General features: G+C 59.8%; 2 protein-coding genes across 3 annotated transcripts; one reads left to right on the plus strand and one right to left on the minus strand.

Moving 5' to 3' along the window:
- Window positions 1-559: 559 nt before the first annotated feature.
- NR2F6 (nuclear receptor subfamily 2 group F member 6) lies at window positions 560-11,206 on the plus strand. Its single transcript, XM_060008094.2, has 4 exons — window positions 560-1,565; window positions 5,400-5,494; window positions 8,516-9,100; window positions 10,483-11,206. Exons 1-4 carry the CDS (start codon window positions 1,279-1,281, stop codon window positions 10,755-10,757), a joined length of 1,242 nt encoding a protein of 413 aa, XP_059864077.1. The 5' UTR covers window positions 560-1,278; the 3' UTR covers window positions 10,758-11,206.
- Window positions 11,207-13,281: 2,075 nt separating this feature from the next.
- Window positions 13,282-15,529, minus strand: OCEL1 (occludin/ELL domain containing 1). 2 transcript variants are annotated; one of them, XM_060006703.1, is made up of 6 exons: window positions 15,434-15,529; window positions 14,897-15,073; window positions 14,575-14,774; window positions 14,196-14,361; window positions 13,911-13,964; window positions 13,282-13,453 (listed from the first exon to the last, which is right to left on the minus strand). In XM_060006703.1, exons 2-6 carry the CDS (start codon window positions 14,972-14,974, stop codon window positions 13,409-13,411), a joined length of 543 nt encoding a protein of 180 aa, XP_059862686.1. In that variant the 5' UTR covers window positions 14,975-15,073; window positions 15,434-15,529; the 3' UTR covers window positions 13,282-13,408. The 2 variants fall into 2 exon arrangements, with proteins under 2 accessions (XP_059862686.1, XP_059862685.1); XM_060006702.1 differs by having other exon boundaries at window positions 13,282-13,686.
- Between the last annotated feature and the right edge of the window lie 484 nt (window positions 15,530-16,013).

Genomic DNA, 16,013 nt, shown 5'->3' on the forward strand with positions numbered 1-16,013 from the left:
GTGGGGTGGGGGTCGGACGCGGAGACTTTCTGGAAGAGGAAGCAAACACAATCCATCATGCAACTGTGCAAAGAAATGCCCCAGGGTGTGTGTGTGTGTGTGTGTGTGTGTGTATTGCGCAGGGGCGTGCCCCCCGGGTGCAACCGGCCCCCCATTATTGCTTCTGCCGGGAATGCAGGGGGGTGGTGTCGAGGGGCGCCTCGAGGGCGGCTGAGCTACACAACGTCCAAGGCCGGAGGTGGAGGGGAGGGCCTTAGAGAGACATCTTGGCGAGGCTGCGGAAGGGCAGAGGGCAGCACTGGCCCAGGCTCCCGCCGCGGCCCGGCGGGGGTTAAGGCTGGAGCTGGGCGAGGGCGGGGGTGGGAGTGGAGTGGGAGAGGGAGGGAGAGGGAGGAGGGTCTGGCCGTGCGGCCCCGCGCTCCGCCCTCGCCCCTCCCGCCGGCCTGGGCGCCGGGCGCCGCGCACGGCCACCCATGTCCTTATAAGGGCGGCCGTCGCCGGGGCAACGAGCGCCCGCCCCCAGCCCGCGGCGCGCGCCCCTGCCCCCGCCCCCACCCCCCGCCCGCCCCGCGAATGGAACGTTGTGTGTCAAACCGGCCGCAGCGCGAGGCCGGCGCGCGGGGTCGGCGGCGGCGAGAGCGAGGCTCGGGCCCAGGCACAGGCCCAGGCCGGGCGGGCGCGGCCGCAGCGGGGGCGGCAGCTCGGGAAGCGCCTGCCCGCGGCCCTGCAGGCCCCGAACGGCCACCGGGGGACCTGGGGGACTCAGGGGGCGCGGTGACCGGCCCCGGCGCGCGCCCGCCGCCCCTCCCCCCCGCCGCGGGCGGCCGAGCAACTTGCGGCCAAACTTTCCCCCCGGCCTCCCGCACTCGGATGGCAGCCCGCTAAGTTGGCCGCAGCCCTCGGCCGAGCGGCGGCCAGGCCAGAGGGCTCCCCCTGCGCAGCCTGGGCCGGGCCATGGCCCGAGCTCCCCCGCCGGGGCCCCAGGGCGGCGGGGCGCGAGTCCCCGGGGCCCCCGGCCAGCACCTCTAGCGCGCCCCCCCGGCCCCGGGCCTGGCCCCGCGCTCGCGTGGGAAAGTTGGCCTGGAACCGGCCCGACCAGTTCCTCCCGGGCGCGCGGACCGGCCGCAGGAAGTTGCTGCAAAACTTTTTTGGGGGGTGCAGCCGGGTGCCCCCGGCGCGCCGGGGCCGGATGCGCGCCGGGTAGGGTCCCCCGGGTCGAGAGGGGTGCCCCGAGGGAAGAGCGCGGAGGGGGCGCCCCGGCCCTGCTGCCCTGGGGCTATGGCCATGGTGACCGGCGGCTGGGGCGGCCCCGGTGGCGGCGGCGGCGACACGAACGGCGTGGATAAGGCGGGCGGCTACCCGCGCGCGGCGGAGGAAGACTCGGCCTCACCCCCCGGCGCCGCCAGCGACGCTGAGCAAGGCGACGAGGAGCGGCCGGGGCTGCAGGTGGACTGCGTGGTGTGCGGGGACAAGTCGAGCGGCAAGCACTACGGCGTCTTCACCTGCGAGGGCTGCAAGAGCTTCTTCAAGCGGAGCATCCGCCGCAACCTAAGCTACACCTGCCGGTGAGCCCCCTATCAGCGCACCGCCGCCGGGCACCCGGCCCCGCTGTGGGCCGGGCCTCTGACCTGCTCGGTCACCTTGGGCCTGGCGCTGACCTTCCCTGGGTCTCCACTTCCCGTCTGAGATAGGGGCACAGATCCTTTTCCCCCTCTCCATTACATTCTTGGGATTGTGTATACTGACGGCGCTGTATCGATGCAGGTCTCCCCTTCAGGTGGTCCCTTGCGGCATCCGCCCTAGTTACTTGCTCCCCCTTCCTCCCTTCCTTTTCTCCGGACAGGGGTCAGCTCCGCGCGGGGAGGGGTTGTGGTGCTGTCAGGGGTGGGTCCCTGACCCCAGGGCATCCCTTCTCTTGGGAATCTCGGCGCGTGGGGTACCCCGCGGGAATCAAACGTGGAACTTGGACTGTGGGGCTCACAGTGTCCAGGGGCCATTGTCTGCGGCCGCGCGGATCGATACGGCGCGCCCTTGGGGTCAAATATCACTTCCAAAGTCGCTCTGACCACCGAGGCTGCGGCGGGAGCGAAACTGGGGTGGCACAGGGCAGCCTTCTTCGCGTGGGGGCCCCTGCTGTGGGGTTGGGCCTGCTCACCGGGGGAACCCCCGCCCCCCCCTCACCCCAGCCCTGGCTCACCCTGGGCTTTGGGTCACCGGAAACTCCTGCTCGAGGTCCGGGTGGGTGGCGGGATTTGACCGCATCTTGTCTGCTCGCCCCCCCACCCCCACCCCCACCCAGGAGTTGGTGCAGAGCTGGGCTCCTGGAAAATCCCTGAAACTTTGGTCGGCTCTGAGACAGGGTGGGCATGAATGTTTCCAAGAAGCAGCCCTGGACTGTCCTAGGTTGGAGTCCCCGCTGACAGGGTGTGGCCGTGCTAGCTTCTCTCCTTAGTTCTGGGGCATTAGGTGTGGGGGGAGAAGCCGCTGGCATTGAGTGTCCAGGCCAGGGCTCCCTTTCCCACCACTCTTTGGTGAGCCTCCTTTTGCTCCATTGACAAGCCCCTACTCTGCATCCTCCAGGAGCATGCTTGGGCTCTGTAGAGCCAGTTTGGAGAGTCCCATTTTCCAGATGGGCAAAACCGAGGCCCAGAACGCTCTTGGTGCCTGCCCTGGGTCACCCGGGGAGAGACCCTGCTCCACTTGGGGCTTAGCAAGGGGAACTGTGGGGTTGGGAAGAGAGGGGCAGCTGAGTCTGGGTCAGGGTGTCCCCAGCGAGAGCTGCTGGTGGAGGGCTTGTTGGCAAGGCCACTGGGCGGAGCCCCAGGCACCTGAAGCAGGAGTTTGGCCCCAGGTCCAGCCTGTCTGGGGTGGCTGTGTGTGTGGGGGAGCTGGCTTAACTCTCTCCTCCAGTGCTAACTGGGCCACCAGACTTTGGCCTCATTTTTGCTGCTGGAATAGCTGCCTGCTCTCTGGCCAGGTCTTTAGGGAGGGCAGAGGAGGGGCTCAGGTAGTTTTGGGGTCCCAGAGGCTCCCTGAGAGTGGGAGCAGGGAGCACCAAGGTCGGGGAGAAGGGCCATGGTTTGGGGCTGGCAGGTTCTTCAGAAGGTCTCTGCTGTGTGACCTGGTGAAGTCACTGCTTCTCTCTGAGCCTCAGATTGATTCAGCAAAGTCCCCTCAGGGCCTGGCCTGGGTGATTTGATGCCGGCCCCCTAGAAAAGACCCTAGCTCCAAGCCCAGTCCTCTCCCAGTTTGGGGGAGACACAGGTGTCCCCAGCTTGTGCGGTGTGGGTTGGGCCAGAGGGAGGGATGGTCTGCGGTCCCAGGAGGGAACAAGGGGCTCTGCCTAAGGGTCAGAGAGGAAGGCCACCGGAGGTGGGCCTTGAAACATGAGGGGTTTAGCAGATAGAAGCAGAGGGCACTCCTGCAGAGTGTAGCTACAGCAAACACTCAGTGGCAGGTTTGGGGGAGCAGTGATGTAAGATGAGACCACCCAGGCATAGGAGAAGTTAGAGGTGAGTGGGTCTGAAATGCTGGACTGAGGTCAGTGGGGAGCCATGAAGGGTGTGTGAGCAAGACAGGGCTATGATCCAATTGGACTGGAAGCCAGAGCCCAGGGAGGAGGCTGAATTGGACTGTGGGGTTCGGCGAAGCATGTGCTCTTTAGGTGGGATGACAGGTAGAACTTACTGTTTCCTCATCTGGAGGGACAGAAGCTCTGTCCTGACTCTACAGCTGGGGAAGTTGAGGCAGAAGGCTCAGGGCCTCTCCTGAGGTCTGAGGGCCCTGAGCCAGGCTCCTGCCTGCCTGCCTGCCCCAGGCCTGGCTGTTTCCACGCGGCTGCCCAGGACCCTCCCACTGCATGCCTGCTGGGCTTTGTTCTGGTTCTGCCTGAGCTCCCTTTGCCCTAGTAAGGCCTCTTCCTGGGGGCTCAGGCTGGTGGGACACAGGGGCCTGGGCTCAGAGGCTGGCGCTGCAGGACACAGAGGCCTTGCAGAGCCTCAGCTCTCCTAAATCTGCCACTGGGACTCGCAGCTGGGGCTTGGGTCTTGACGCCCTCCCCCCACGCCCCCAATTTCTCCAGAATGAGTGCATTCCATGTAGAATTGGCCTCTGGCCTCCCATTTTCAGATGAGGAAACCAAGGCTCAGTGGAGAAGTCACAGCCCAAAGATCAGGGCTGGGTGTCTGCAGTTGAGATGTGTTTGATTTTTAACTTCATTAAGTGTTTGTTTTACTTTGTGACTGTCTCTAGGTACCCTCTTGGTGCCCAGCTGGGACTCCAGGGTGTCTGCCCCAAGCCTGGGCCTCAAAAGGCCCTGAGCCCAGGGTGGAGAGAGATAGGGAGGGAGCACAGGGGCAGGGGCCGGGGAAAAGGTGCTGGGGACATTTGAAGAACAAAGGCCTGAACCTTCCTGCTAGGGACTGACCCTGGATGGGAACTCATTGCCTCACAGGGCGGGGCCACCTGTCCCATCCCTGGAAGAGGCAACAACAATCCCTGAGGGCCACCCAGAGGAAGCTTCTTGGACTCAGTTAGGAATTGGACGTTCTTGCCAGAGAAGGGGTTTGGGATCTTAAAGGGGTACAGGAGTTCATTTGCTCATTCACTCATTCGTTCGTTCATCGTTTGTTCGTGGTGGCCTTGTGTAGGGCAGTAATGCTGGGGCTCCACAGTCCTGTGACCCCCTAGAGGACTGGCCTGGCTCCTAGTCTCTTAGTCAACTCACAAAGCCTTGCTCCCTGACCATGTTCCTTCTCTGCTCTCACAGTGCCCTTGGGACAAAGAACCTGACCCTTGGCCTGACAGTGACCAAGTAAAGTGAAACTATTTAGGCCTTCATATTTTGGCATTTCCAACCTTTTGCCCTTTTTGCCCACTCTGCCTGGAACTGCCTCTGTTTCCCTGGGGAATTTCTGGTCATCCTTCAAAACCCAGTTCCAGGGCTTCCCTGGTGGCGCAGTGGTTGAGAATCTGCCTGCCAATGCAGGGGACACGGGTTTGTGCCCCGGTCCGGGAAGATCCCACATGCCGCGGAGCGGCTGGGCCCGTGAGCCACGGCCGCTGAGCCTGCGCGTCCGGAGCCTGTGCTCCGCAACGGGAGAGGGCACAACAGTGAGAGGCCCACGTATTGCAAAAAACAAAAAAAAACAACAAAAAAACAAAAACCCAGTTCCAACATATCCACTCTGGTGTGCTCTTCATCTGTGGCACTCACCCGAATTGTCCTTTCCTCTTTGCAGGCCTAGCCTCTGTGCCACTTTGGGGCCACTTGCCCAGCCGAGGTTGGTGGGGGGCTGGTGGTTCTCAGGGGCAGCCTTTAAAGGTGTCTCCCAAGGTGGCTCCAGGGGCAGGATGTGGGTGTCACGGTAACCCCCATGGTGACCTCTGCATGCCCACAGGTCCAACCGTGACTGCCAGATTGACCAGCATCACCGGAACCAGTGCCAGTACTGCCGCCTCAAGAAGTGTTTCCGGGTGGGCATGAGGAAGGAGGGTGAGTACCTGCTGGGGTGGTGCAGGCAGGGGATGAACAAATGGCCTGCCCTTTGCTCCTTCTTTTGGGGTCTGGGAGCTATGGAGGGCGGGGTCTGGTGCCTGCTAACCTCGTTACCACCAATGATCCTGAGATCCCGTGGGCCTGGGTTTGGCCCTGGGCTGGAGGAATCCAATTATCCGTGGCTGTCTGGTGGCTGCTGCAGAACTGGGATGCAAGGGACTCCCTGACTCCGGCCCATTTTAGAATTGTTCTTCCCCCACCCTCCCCAGTTCCTCCCCAGGCCCCACCCCGGCCTCAGAGGCAGGTTCCCTGGCCCTGATACCCTGGTGACCCCCCTGCCCTCTAGCCAGGCTACCGCTTTCTGAACAAGGATGTATTTTTTTATTTGATTTGCTTTCCCTCCACCCTCCACCCTCCACCCCCTGCCTTGTGTTTGCCCAAGGCAGGAACTCACCTGACTAAGGCAAAGGGCAGCTTACCTTTCCGCCTGACCGGGGCACTGGGAGCCAGAGGGAGGCCCAGCCTCTTGTCCTTGCCCTGGGGACTTGGGTGGATACACGCGGGGCAGCTGGGTCTAGAACTCCACCAAGCACTCTTAGAATTCAAGTGGAACTCAGAGACTTGTACATGGGTGTCTGGGCTTGGGAGCAGAATCTGGCCCATTTCAGTGGTGGCCCCTGTGCTGGGCTTCATGTCTCTGCCTGGACTCTCATGAGCCAGGCCAGCAGTTCTTCCCTGCATCTAACCTGAGTCTCTCCTGCTCTAAAGATGGTTTCTCCTCTGCTGGGCCTCTGTGGGAGAAGCTGGGACAGCTGCTCAGACTCTTTCTCTTAAGACCGTCTCATCACTCCCTTTGGTCATTTTAAGTGTGGGGGTGACTGTCTCCCCCCCCCCCCCCCCCCCCCCCCCCGCCAACCTGGATTTTATCTCCACTTGTTGATCTGACCTAAACTCCTGATATACATCTTATCAGGGCTTCAGATCTGTAAAGTCTGGGGGTGGAAATAATAATCTCAGGTCATGCCCCAAGCACAGCCCTATCTCAGGGCCTTTGCACAGGTTGTTCCCTCTGCCTGGAACGCTTGCCCAGTCACCTGCATGGCTTCCTCCCTTGCCTCCTTTAAGATTTGCTCAAACAACACCTCCTCAGAGAAGCCCTCCTGATTACCCTTCGCCATCCCCTCTTTATTTCAGGCCATCTATCTTGCTTTATAATTTACTTGTTCCTCTATCAGGATGTTCTCCTCAAGGTCAGAGACTTTTGTCTGTCTTGGTTTTTGACATATCCCCAGTGCCTAGACCAGCCCCGAAACCCATAAGGTGCTTAATAAATGTTTCTTGGCTTGAGTTACTATCCATTTAGCTCTTACTAAGTGCCAAATGCTATTATAAGCAAGTTAGATACATTCTCATGTAAATTCAGTGATTGGTCTCATCATCATCACCATTTTTATTATCAACTGCATTTTTTATAAATGGGAAGACAGCACAGAGAGCAATAGAACTGTGGTTGGGATTTGAACCCACAGTCCTGGCTGAATGAAGAGGAAGAGCTGGGGAAAGGGGTTCTCAGGAAGCGGGAACAGCAGGTGCAAAAGGCCCTAAGGTGGAAACGTGGCTGGATGGTGGAAGAATGGTGGGGGTGGGGTTTAGAACCAAGTGGGCCCGGGATTGACTGGGATTCACTCTCTCTCGGGCCTCATCTGGCTACACCCATTTGACAGATGATTCTGAGACTTCGAAATCACATGGAGCAAGGCTTGAATCCAAGCCCCTGTTTCCCTGATCAGCTCTGCTAGCCCCTGGCTCCCACTTGCATCCCCCTCCCCATCTGCTTCGTGGTGGGTTGACCAGAAGTTCATGGAGGTGGTGAGACAGGGCATTCCACCTCATTAAAACTCATTAATTAGTCTCTGCCTGGCACCCAGCCCAGTCAGCCCCTCCGCCCCTCCCTCTGTGGCACAGGCCAGGCTGGCATGCAGCCACCTCTCCCCTCTTTGCACCTCAGCTTCCCTCTTCTCACCAACCTGATCACTGGGGGCACTGGCCAAGGCCAGCAATTGGTCCTCCCCGCTCATAGGCAAGGTTACTGATGGAATCACATGTTTACTGAGCACTTGCTACTGGCCAGGACTCCACTCTTAGCACTGAGGTCACTGCAGAGACCCAGAGAGTTGAGACCTGCTCTAGGGGGCCATGACCTGGAGGGTGGGGCTGGGAGGTCTCTCCATAGGAGAGATCAGTGCTCAGCCCATACTGATCACTTGTTTTAGGGGTAGGCTGGCCATGTGCCCCAAGTCCTAGGAAGGAAGGTGATCGCTCCCTGGACCCATTCTCAGGTCTTGGACCCCTATGATTGACAGATGAGGACATGATTGACAGGTTTAGTCTCCCTGGCTGCGGAGGAGAGCTCACACAGTCCAGTAGGAGGGGGCCAGGTGTGAATTAAATTAGCCCTCACCCAGTGGTCCCATTCCCACCTGGGAAGGTTCCCCCTGTCCCAGGGTCATGGCCCTTCTCTGAAGGAAGTAGGAGTTGGATGGTGGCTGGACATGGACTCAGGCTGAGGGCACAGGGCAGAGCAGGGTGGGGCATGCAAGACCTTGGCCTCTGTCATCCCAACAAGCTTTGTGCCCATGAGGTGGGTATTGGGGGTCCAGGGAAGGGCTGAACTGGGGGGCTTGGAGGGGAGGGGGCTGAGTGACCCTTTGATAACTTTATCTCCTCCCCTTATTCCTCCCTACTTGGCCCCCCGCCCACTCTCTCCGGGTACCCACCTTCCCCCTCCTTCCTTCCCCCCCCCACTCCCTTTTCCTCACACCCCACTCACCCCTCTCTGGTTTCCCGTATTCCTCAATCCCCTTCCTATCCCATTTTCGTCACTCCCTCTCTCCCATCTCCTGATTCCACCCCTCCCTTCTCCCCTCCTCCCCTCCCTCTCCTGTCCCTCCCTCATTTCCTGCGGGGCTGGCTATCTCCCCTCTTCCCCGCCCCCCCATCTCCATCTCCCCCTCGCAGCGGTGCAGCGCGGCCGCATTCCGCACTCGCTGCCTGGCGCCGTGGCAGCCTCCTCGGGCAGCCCCCCGGGCTCTGCGCTGGCGGCGGCCGGCGGAGACCTCTTCCCGGGGCAGCCGGTGTCGGAGCTGATCGCGCAGCTGCTGCGCGCCGAGCCCTACCCTGCGGCGGCTGGGCGCTTCGGCGCGGGCGCAGCGGGCGCGTTCGGCGCAGGGGGCGGCGCAGCGGGCGCGGTGCTGGGCATCGACAACGTGTGCGAGCTGGCTGCGCGGCTGCTCTTCAGCACCGTGGAGTGGGCGCGCCACGCGCCCTTCTTCCCCGAGCTGCCGGTGGCTGACCAGGTGGCGCTGCTGCGCCTCAGCTGGAGCGAGCTCTTCGTGCTGAACGCGGCGCAGGCGGCGCTGCCCCTGCACACGGCGCCGCTGCTGGCCGCTGCCGGCCTGCACGCTGCACCCATGGCCGCCGAGCGCGCCGTGGCCTTCATGGACCAGGTGCGCGCCTTCCAGGAGCAGGTGGACAAGCTGGGCCGCCTGCAGGTCGACTCGGCGGAGTACGGCTGCCTCAAGGCCATCGCGCTCTTCACGCCTGGTGAGATGACCTGAAATGGGGGGCTCTGAGGCCGTGGGAGGGGTGGGAGGGAGGGGTGTGACCTAGATCCTGACCCTGGCCCCGGCCGCCTTAGCCCTTCATTCCCTGATCCACAGCTAGCCAGACTTGTGTCCCTGAAAGCGCCTTGAGCGTTGATGGGGGACAGTGGAGGAGGTGATGCGGGCGGTGTGACACCCTGATGGCCCCACCCCCGATCCCAGGTCTCCCTAAGAACTTCGATCCCTGTTCGGACCCGTGACTCACGGCCCCACAGCCTCTCTCCCTGATTCCCAGGCTCCCTGAGACCCCCCATCCTTCACCCCCTCATCAAGGTACTCATCGTGCTCAGTGGGCACTGACAGCAGAATGACAAGTGAGGGGACGCGGGAGGAGAGGTCCCCCCACCTGGTTCTGGCCCTCATTCCCTGATCTCTGTTGTCCTCCCCAAACCCTCTGACCCTCATCTGCTAAATCAGGGTTCTCTTCTTGTTACTGACCACTTATGGAGAGCTGCCAGGCAGGGGTGCCTTGACACCTGTTACTGACCACTTATGGAGAGCTGCCAGGCAGGGGTGCCTTGACACCTGGTTCTGGCTTCCCCTGGGCTCTCCACTCCCAGATTCCTGGGGCCCCTAGACCTCTGACCCAGGGCTCCCAACCTGCCCCCTGACCCGCCTCCAGGGGCCACCCCTCGCTGAGCTGGAGAGGGTAGGGGGTGTGGCTTGGAGCCCCTCCCACCGAGGGGCGGGACTCCGAGCGGAGCCGTGTGCTTCCTTAGGTGTCTTTGGTAACCGTCCAGCTGCCAAAGCCCTGCTTTATTCCAGGGAGTGGCGCAGCTGGCTCTGCGCTCTGGAAGGAGGCCCCACTAGGTGTCTCCTTGGGGCCAGGGATGCGGGAACCAGACACAGGCTACTCCGGGAGGTGGCTTTCATCCAATAAATATGGCTTTGCCCCTCCTTATTTCCCCAGGAGACTTTCTCTGCCCCCATTCATGGGGCTGTCATCTTCACTCACATCGCAGGCCCCTCTGGGGTGTCTGAATACCCCCTCTAGGCTTTGCTTTCCTCCCCAAGTCCCCTCCCCAGCCTCTTCTTCCCCTTGAGCGTGATTAGAACTTGTCTCCCTGCTAAATGCTTTAGTCAGGGCCCCTCCACCCTTGAGACATCACTGCCTGCACCCCTGTGCCATCGTCCTTGGATGAAGCCACCTTAATATTTCTTGAGGACCAACACTGCCATTTGTGCCCTAGGCCCCCATCTCCCACCTCCTGAGTGCCCTCGTTCTGTATCAACAGCCCTGAGTGGTGCCCCCGCTCCCCCGTCAGCCCTGGGGTCCTGTGTCCTCCCGCCACCTCCTCTTCTGACCTTTCCCTTGTCTCCCAGATGCCTGTGGCCTCTCAGACCCAGCGCACGTGGAGAGCCTGCAGGAGAAGGCCCAGGTGGCCCTCACCGAGTATGTGCGGGCCCAGTACCCATCACAGCCCCAGCGCTTTGGGCGCCTGCTGCTGCGGCTCCCTGCCCTGCGTGCCGTCCCCGCCTCCCTCATCTCCCAGCTGTTCTTCATGCGCCTGGTGGGCAAGACACCCATTGAGACGCTGATCCGAGACATGCTGCTGTCGGGAAGTACCTTCAACTGGCCCTACGGCTCGGGCCAGTGACTGGACAGGGCCGGGTCTGCAGACCTCCAGGGACACATGCTCAAGCCTCCAGTGGGGGCCCCCAGGCAGAGGACCCCGGCTTCCCTCCTCAGACTCCTGTTTTTTAAAGACTGTGAAATGTTTGTGTTTTTTGTTTTCTAAGTGATCATGAAACCAAAAAAGACTGTCTAGGCTCCAGCCAAGTCTTCCCCAGAAGCCCTGGTCAAGATGAGGGGCGAGACTGAGGGTCCACTCCCAGGACAGCCGTGTCCCTTGGTGCCCCAAGCGTGAACTCATGGTGCAGTGGCTTCTCTGGTGTGATGGACAAAGTCCTGGCATCTGGACTGGAGGGGCAGCTGCACCCGGGCAGGGGTAGCGTGTACCAGGCGGATCCTCTGGACACGTAATCCACGTTGGACACTACATGATGGATGAATTAAGGCCAATAATAAAGAAGTTTCCTACCTGCACAGCCTCTGTCATCTTTGTGAGGGGAGGGTGGCACGGAGGGCGCCCTACCATGGCTACCCACTCCCAGCCATCTGGAACACCCACAACCTAACAACAGCCCTACTTTCTGTTTCTGTTGGACAGTTTTGTGGGGGATCTGCAGCTGGGGGCAGGAAGGGGGGCCCGAGGTCAGCCAGTGAGTCTGTAAGAGTTGAGCTTAGCAGATGGCTCAGGTTTGAATTCAGATTCTGGCTTAGGAGGGTGAGCCTCATAGATTAACATGAGCCTTAGACCAAACACTTGTTTCTTTTCTTGGCCGTGCCACACGGCTTGCGGGATCTTAGTTCCCTGACCAGGTATTGAACCCGGGACCCACAGCAGTGAAAGTGCCGAGTTCTAACCACTGGACTGCCAGGGAATTCCCTTTATTGTTTTCTTTGGTCGGCCCTTAATCATCTGGGCCCCAGTATCCTCGGGAGAAACATCTGGGGCTAGTTTTGTCACATGATCTCAGCCCAGACAGAACCCTCCATTTCCCTGGCCACAGCGACTGCTTTAGGGAGGGCACGTGGCCCAGAGCTGGCCAATGAGATTCAATGGCAGGGTTGGGAATTCGGAGGATATCATTAAAGCAAAGCAGAGCCAAAAGAGAAAGACCAATTTCCCTGCGTCAAGCCATACCTGAAACCCTCGGGTGTTTAAGTTCCATGAGCCCAGACTTCCCCTTTTGTGCCTGAGCCAGTTTGAATTTGGTTTCTTCTCACATGTAACTAAAAAAAACTCCTGTTTTGAAAATTGGCACTTGGAAGGTGAGGACCTCTAAGGACAGACTTTGAAATGAGGACTTGAGTTGATGTGCAGTGATGCAGCACCAGGGAGCTTGCCACCCTGTCCTCGGAAGTCTGTGGCTCAGCTCTGTGGTGGGAAAGGCACCTATGGAATGTATTGCCAGGACTGTGGCTCTAGGGGATGGCTAGAAAGGGCCCAGATCGTGGTGGTGGGTGGCATCTGTTGATCCTGACAGGTCTTGTCAGGCAAAGACAAGCCCTTTATCAGAGATGCCCCTTTGAAAACAGTGAGCAAAGAACTCAGGTCTCACCCTGCAGGCTAGGCCAGTGCTCAGCCCTAAGGCAGTCCCAGTCCCCCAGAATGCTCTCCACTGGCACCCCAGGCTCCCCCATGTCTGTCTCGGAGGAGGTCTGGGAAGGCGGGGAGGAAGGAACGAGGGTCTTTTGGGTGTGCCCTGTTCCCGGAAGGGGACTGAGGTGGGAATGGGAGGGAGAGGCTACTGGGCTCTCCCATTGGTGGCTGGGCTGGTTTCTAATCGGTAGGTGTTTTGTGAGCTGTACTGTGCATAAGTGAATGTCTGTCCATTCCAGTTGGCCTGGACAGCAATGCCCCATTTCTCAGATTCACAGAACATCTGTGGACTGACCAAGACCATGGTATCTGTCCTGCTTCCAGTCGGCCAGAGACTTGGATGCCTGTCCAGGCCTGTCTGCTGAACTCCTACTTCTCCTACAAAACCCTACCCATATGGCCTCTTTGGCAGGAAGACATCTTGAGCCTCCCTGGTTGTTAGGACTCTGCTGTCCGGGTCCAGCCCTCTGTCATTGCTCTGTCACACTGGGCTCTCTTGAGGACATGGGTTTCTTGAGGATCAGTCCTGGGACTGAGGCCTCTCTGTGACCCAGTGGCTGGCACTGCCTTCCCTGCCCACAGTCTTCCTGACTGTCCCTTTTCCCTGTGACTCCCCTGGGAGGCCAAGACTCAAAGTAGCTGCTGGGCCACCATCACAGGGCCCCACACAGAGCCTGGTGCTACCTGTGTCCCATCCACTCTACCCAGGGCCTGGCATGCAGTGGACATCAGGGGACCCTCCTGGCCAAGGAGGTGATGCTAGATGTCAGCCCCTCTGCTTCCCACTTGAAGGCTCTTAGAGGAGAGGGAGCGCCCCCAGACAGACTAGGGTTCACAGCTCACCCAGAGACCCTGGACAAGTCCCTTTCTCATAACCTTAATTTTTTTCTTCTGGAAAAACAATTTTTTGGTGACAACGAGTGAAATCAGGAGTTTCAAGCAGCTGTACACAGTCGGTATTTAATAAGTGTTTATTCCACTGGGATGAAGAGCAGGACCTCTTCCAGGGGATGGGCTGAGATCTGGGATCTCCCTGGGGGTCCTGGAGGAGGTCCTGAGAAGCCTTCCTGGAGGAGGGACCATCAGATCTCAGCCTCAAGGGCGAAGGCATCTGAAATCAGGGACGGCTACCCCAGGCGGGGCAATAGCAAGAGCTAAGGTCAGGAGGTAGGAAGAGAAGCAAGGGCAGGGTGGCACCCCGACTCCAATGTTTCCCTCTGCCTGTTTGCCAGGACACTCAGAAGTACACAGAGCCCTCGCTGTCTCCCTGGTCATCGAATTTCTGGATCTGAGTCTTGAGGTGCCTTAGTTTGCCCTTCAGGTAGTGGCAGCGAGCCTGCTTGTCCAGGAAGCTGGGGTCCTGAGCAGGGCAAGATCCAGGTAAGTCCTTGTGGCAGTCTGGCCTATGGCTCTCAAGCTGCTTGACCTTTTGCATTTTCCTCTCTGAGCCTCAGTTTTCTTTCCTTGAAACTGGGCAGGCACAAGTGTCCCAGCCTCCTGGGAGTGTGTGTGTGTGTGTGTGTGTGTGTGTATGTGTAGGGGGGTGCAAAGGACAGGCTGTAGGATTCAAGAGGCATGACTCACCAACTGCTTCTTCTCAAATTCCCTCCAGACACGGGCAGCAACATGGGCCTCCTTCTGCCAAAGGAGAAGGAAGGGGGTGCTCAGGGAACACAGGACCCAAGGAGGGATGGGGAAACTGAGGCTCAGACAAAGTGGACCTTGTCAAGGGCTGATCTTGGCCTATGTGCTGTGGTACCTGCCCAGCCTGGAGGAGGAAGAGGCCCAGAGATCTGAGCCCAGTGGGTTTCCGGAGGCCTGGGCTACCTGGAAGGGTTGTAGGATGGGGGTTTCCACCTGGGTGCTAACCTGGCTTCGGGGTGGGGGCAGTGAGTTCAGCAGGGCCTCCAGCTGCTGGAGCTTTGCCTGTGCAGAGCCCACCTCCTGCTGAAGCTCCAAGAACTCTGGGTACTGGTCCTGGAACACTGCAGCATAGCGGCTCCGATCCTTCTCGTTGCTCACTGGTGGATACTTACTACCAGGTTGACAGGGGGTCAGAGTATGAGTGTAAAGAATTCCTCTCTTTTCCCCAATCAGTGTAATTTTTCTTTGTCCATGTTGGGTTCCTAGCCCCAAATGCCCTTTTTCTCTGTTTACTATTTGGTAAACTCTTATTCACTTGTCAAAGCCCCAGCCTCAGTGCTCCTTCCATGTTCCCAGAAGTCAGGAACCACAGGGGGGCACTCACAGCTCATAGTCAGGCACGGGGTGGGGCCTAGGCCCATGTCCCCCGGGGACGGCTCTAACAGACTTCTTGGAGCCCAGGAGGGTCCGGGAGGGCAGCTCATCCTCAAATATAATCTTCTTGGGCCTTGTCCCGTGTGCTCCGGGCTGAGGCTGGCACAGAGGGCGGGGCGCGCTGGGTTCGAGGCCTCCAGGCACCAGTCGCTGCAGATGCCGCAGGAATCATGGTTTGGAGTTAACGAGGGTCAGCCGGGATCCATTATACAGGGGGGAATGTATCCTTTGCCTAGGCTCAGCCTGGGGACATTCCTCCCATTCAGACTCACCGGGGGACCAGGGCCAGGAGGGCGGGTTTGCAAGTTCCCCCGGGAGCCGCGGGTCTGCGGGGCCTCCCGGGTGGGCATTGGCTTCGGGGTGGTGCCGCTCGGGCGTCCCCGCACCGGTGGGCGGGCCCTGCGGGAGGAGTCGTGGCCCGCGCGTGGCGGGGGTGGTCGGCGGGCGGACTGTGGACACAGGAGGAGGATGCGATGGGAGGAGGGTAAGGTGGGAGGACTCACGGGGAAGCTGCTCACGGAACGGCCAATTCTCCATCAGCGGCGCGTTCTCCAGCTCCGCCCTCATTTGCATAGACGCACGCCATTGGCCTTCAGAGATCCCCAGACCCTGCCGCCCAGTGCGTAACCCGAAAGAGCGCTATGAACCGTTACGTCACCACGCAGCCCAGGACTGGCTCGCGTTAACCCCTGCGCGGTCGCAACCTCTGCCGCAGGGGTATGTGGAGCCCGTGGACACCGCCCCCGAGAAGACCCCCGGGATCTCCGGCCCGGCAGCGGGCCGCAAGAACCACTCCCTCCCGGGGTCACCTGTCCCAGCGTATGGGGCTCCGAGTCTGGGTCCGCTCCCGAAGAGAGGCGCTCGAGTCCGTGTAGTGCATTAACTACAGGCTGGCCTCAACTGGCTGGGTCGCTCCGCAGGTCGGGGGCGGGGCTGGCGGCCAGGGGGCGGGGTTTGGCGAACCTGAAAGTGGAACCGCACCCTTGCCCAGAGTCCAACAGAGACCTCTACCTGTTGTGTGTTTGGGGCTGGTGACCCACCCTTTCCGACCCTCAGTTTATGTCTGAAAAACTGGTGGTTTTGGAGAACTTGTATTTATCTATTTACTCAGCGGTTATATGTATTTTTTCCAGCGGTTATATTTTAAAAATATTTCTTTAAATAATTATTGGAGGCATGTTTAGAAAATTCAGATAGAAAAGAGGCGCAGGGCAAAGTGAATTTCTCACCCACCCTTGTCTCCAGAGGCAGCAGTTAATTGTGTCTCCTTACAGAGAGATTCTAATTCAATGACACATTTTCCTCACTACAGACAATACTGTAGAAAAAAGATTCAAGTGCACATTTCTTTGGCCGATTGTGGAGGATTATGTGGAACTCCTAGAAGTG

Source organism: Delphinus delphis, chromosome 3 (genome assembly GCF_949987515.2).
Source record: "Delphinus delphis chromosome 3, mDelDel1.2, whole genome shotgun sequence".
Classification (NCBI taxonomy): domain Eukaryota; kingdom Metazoa; phylum Chordata; class Mammalia; order Artiodactyla; family Delphinidae; genus Delphinus; species Delphinus delphis.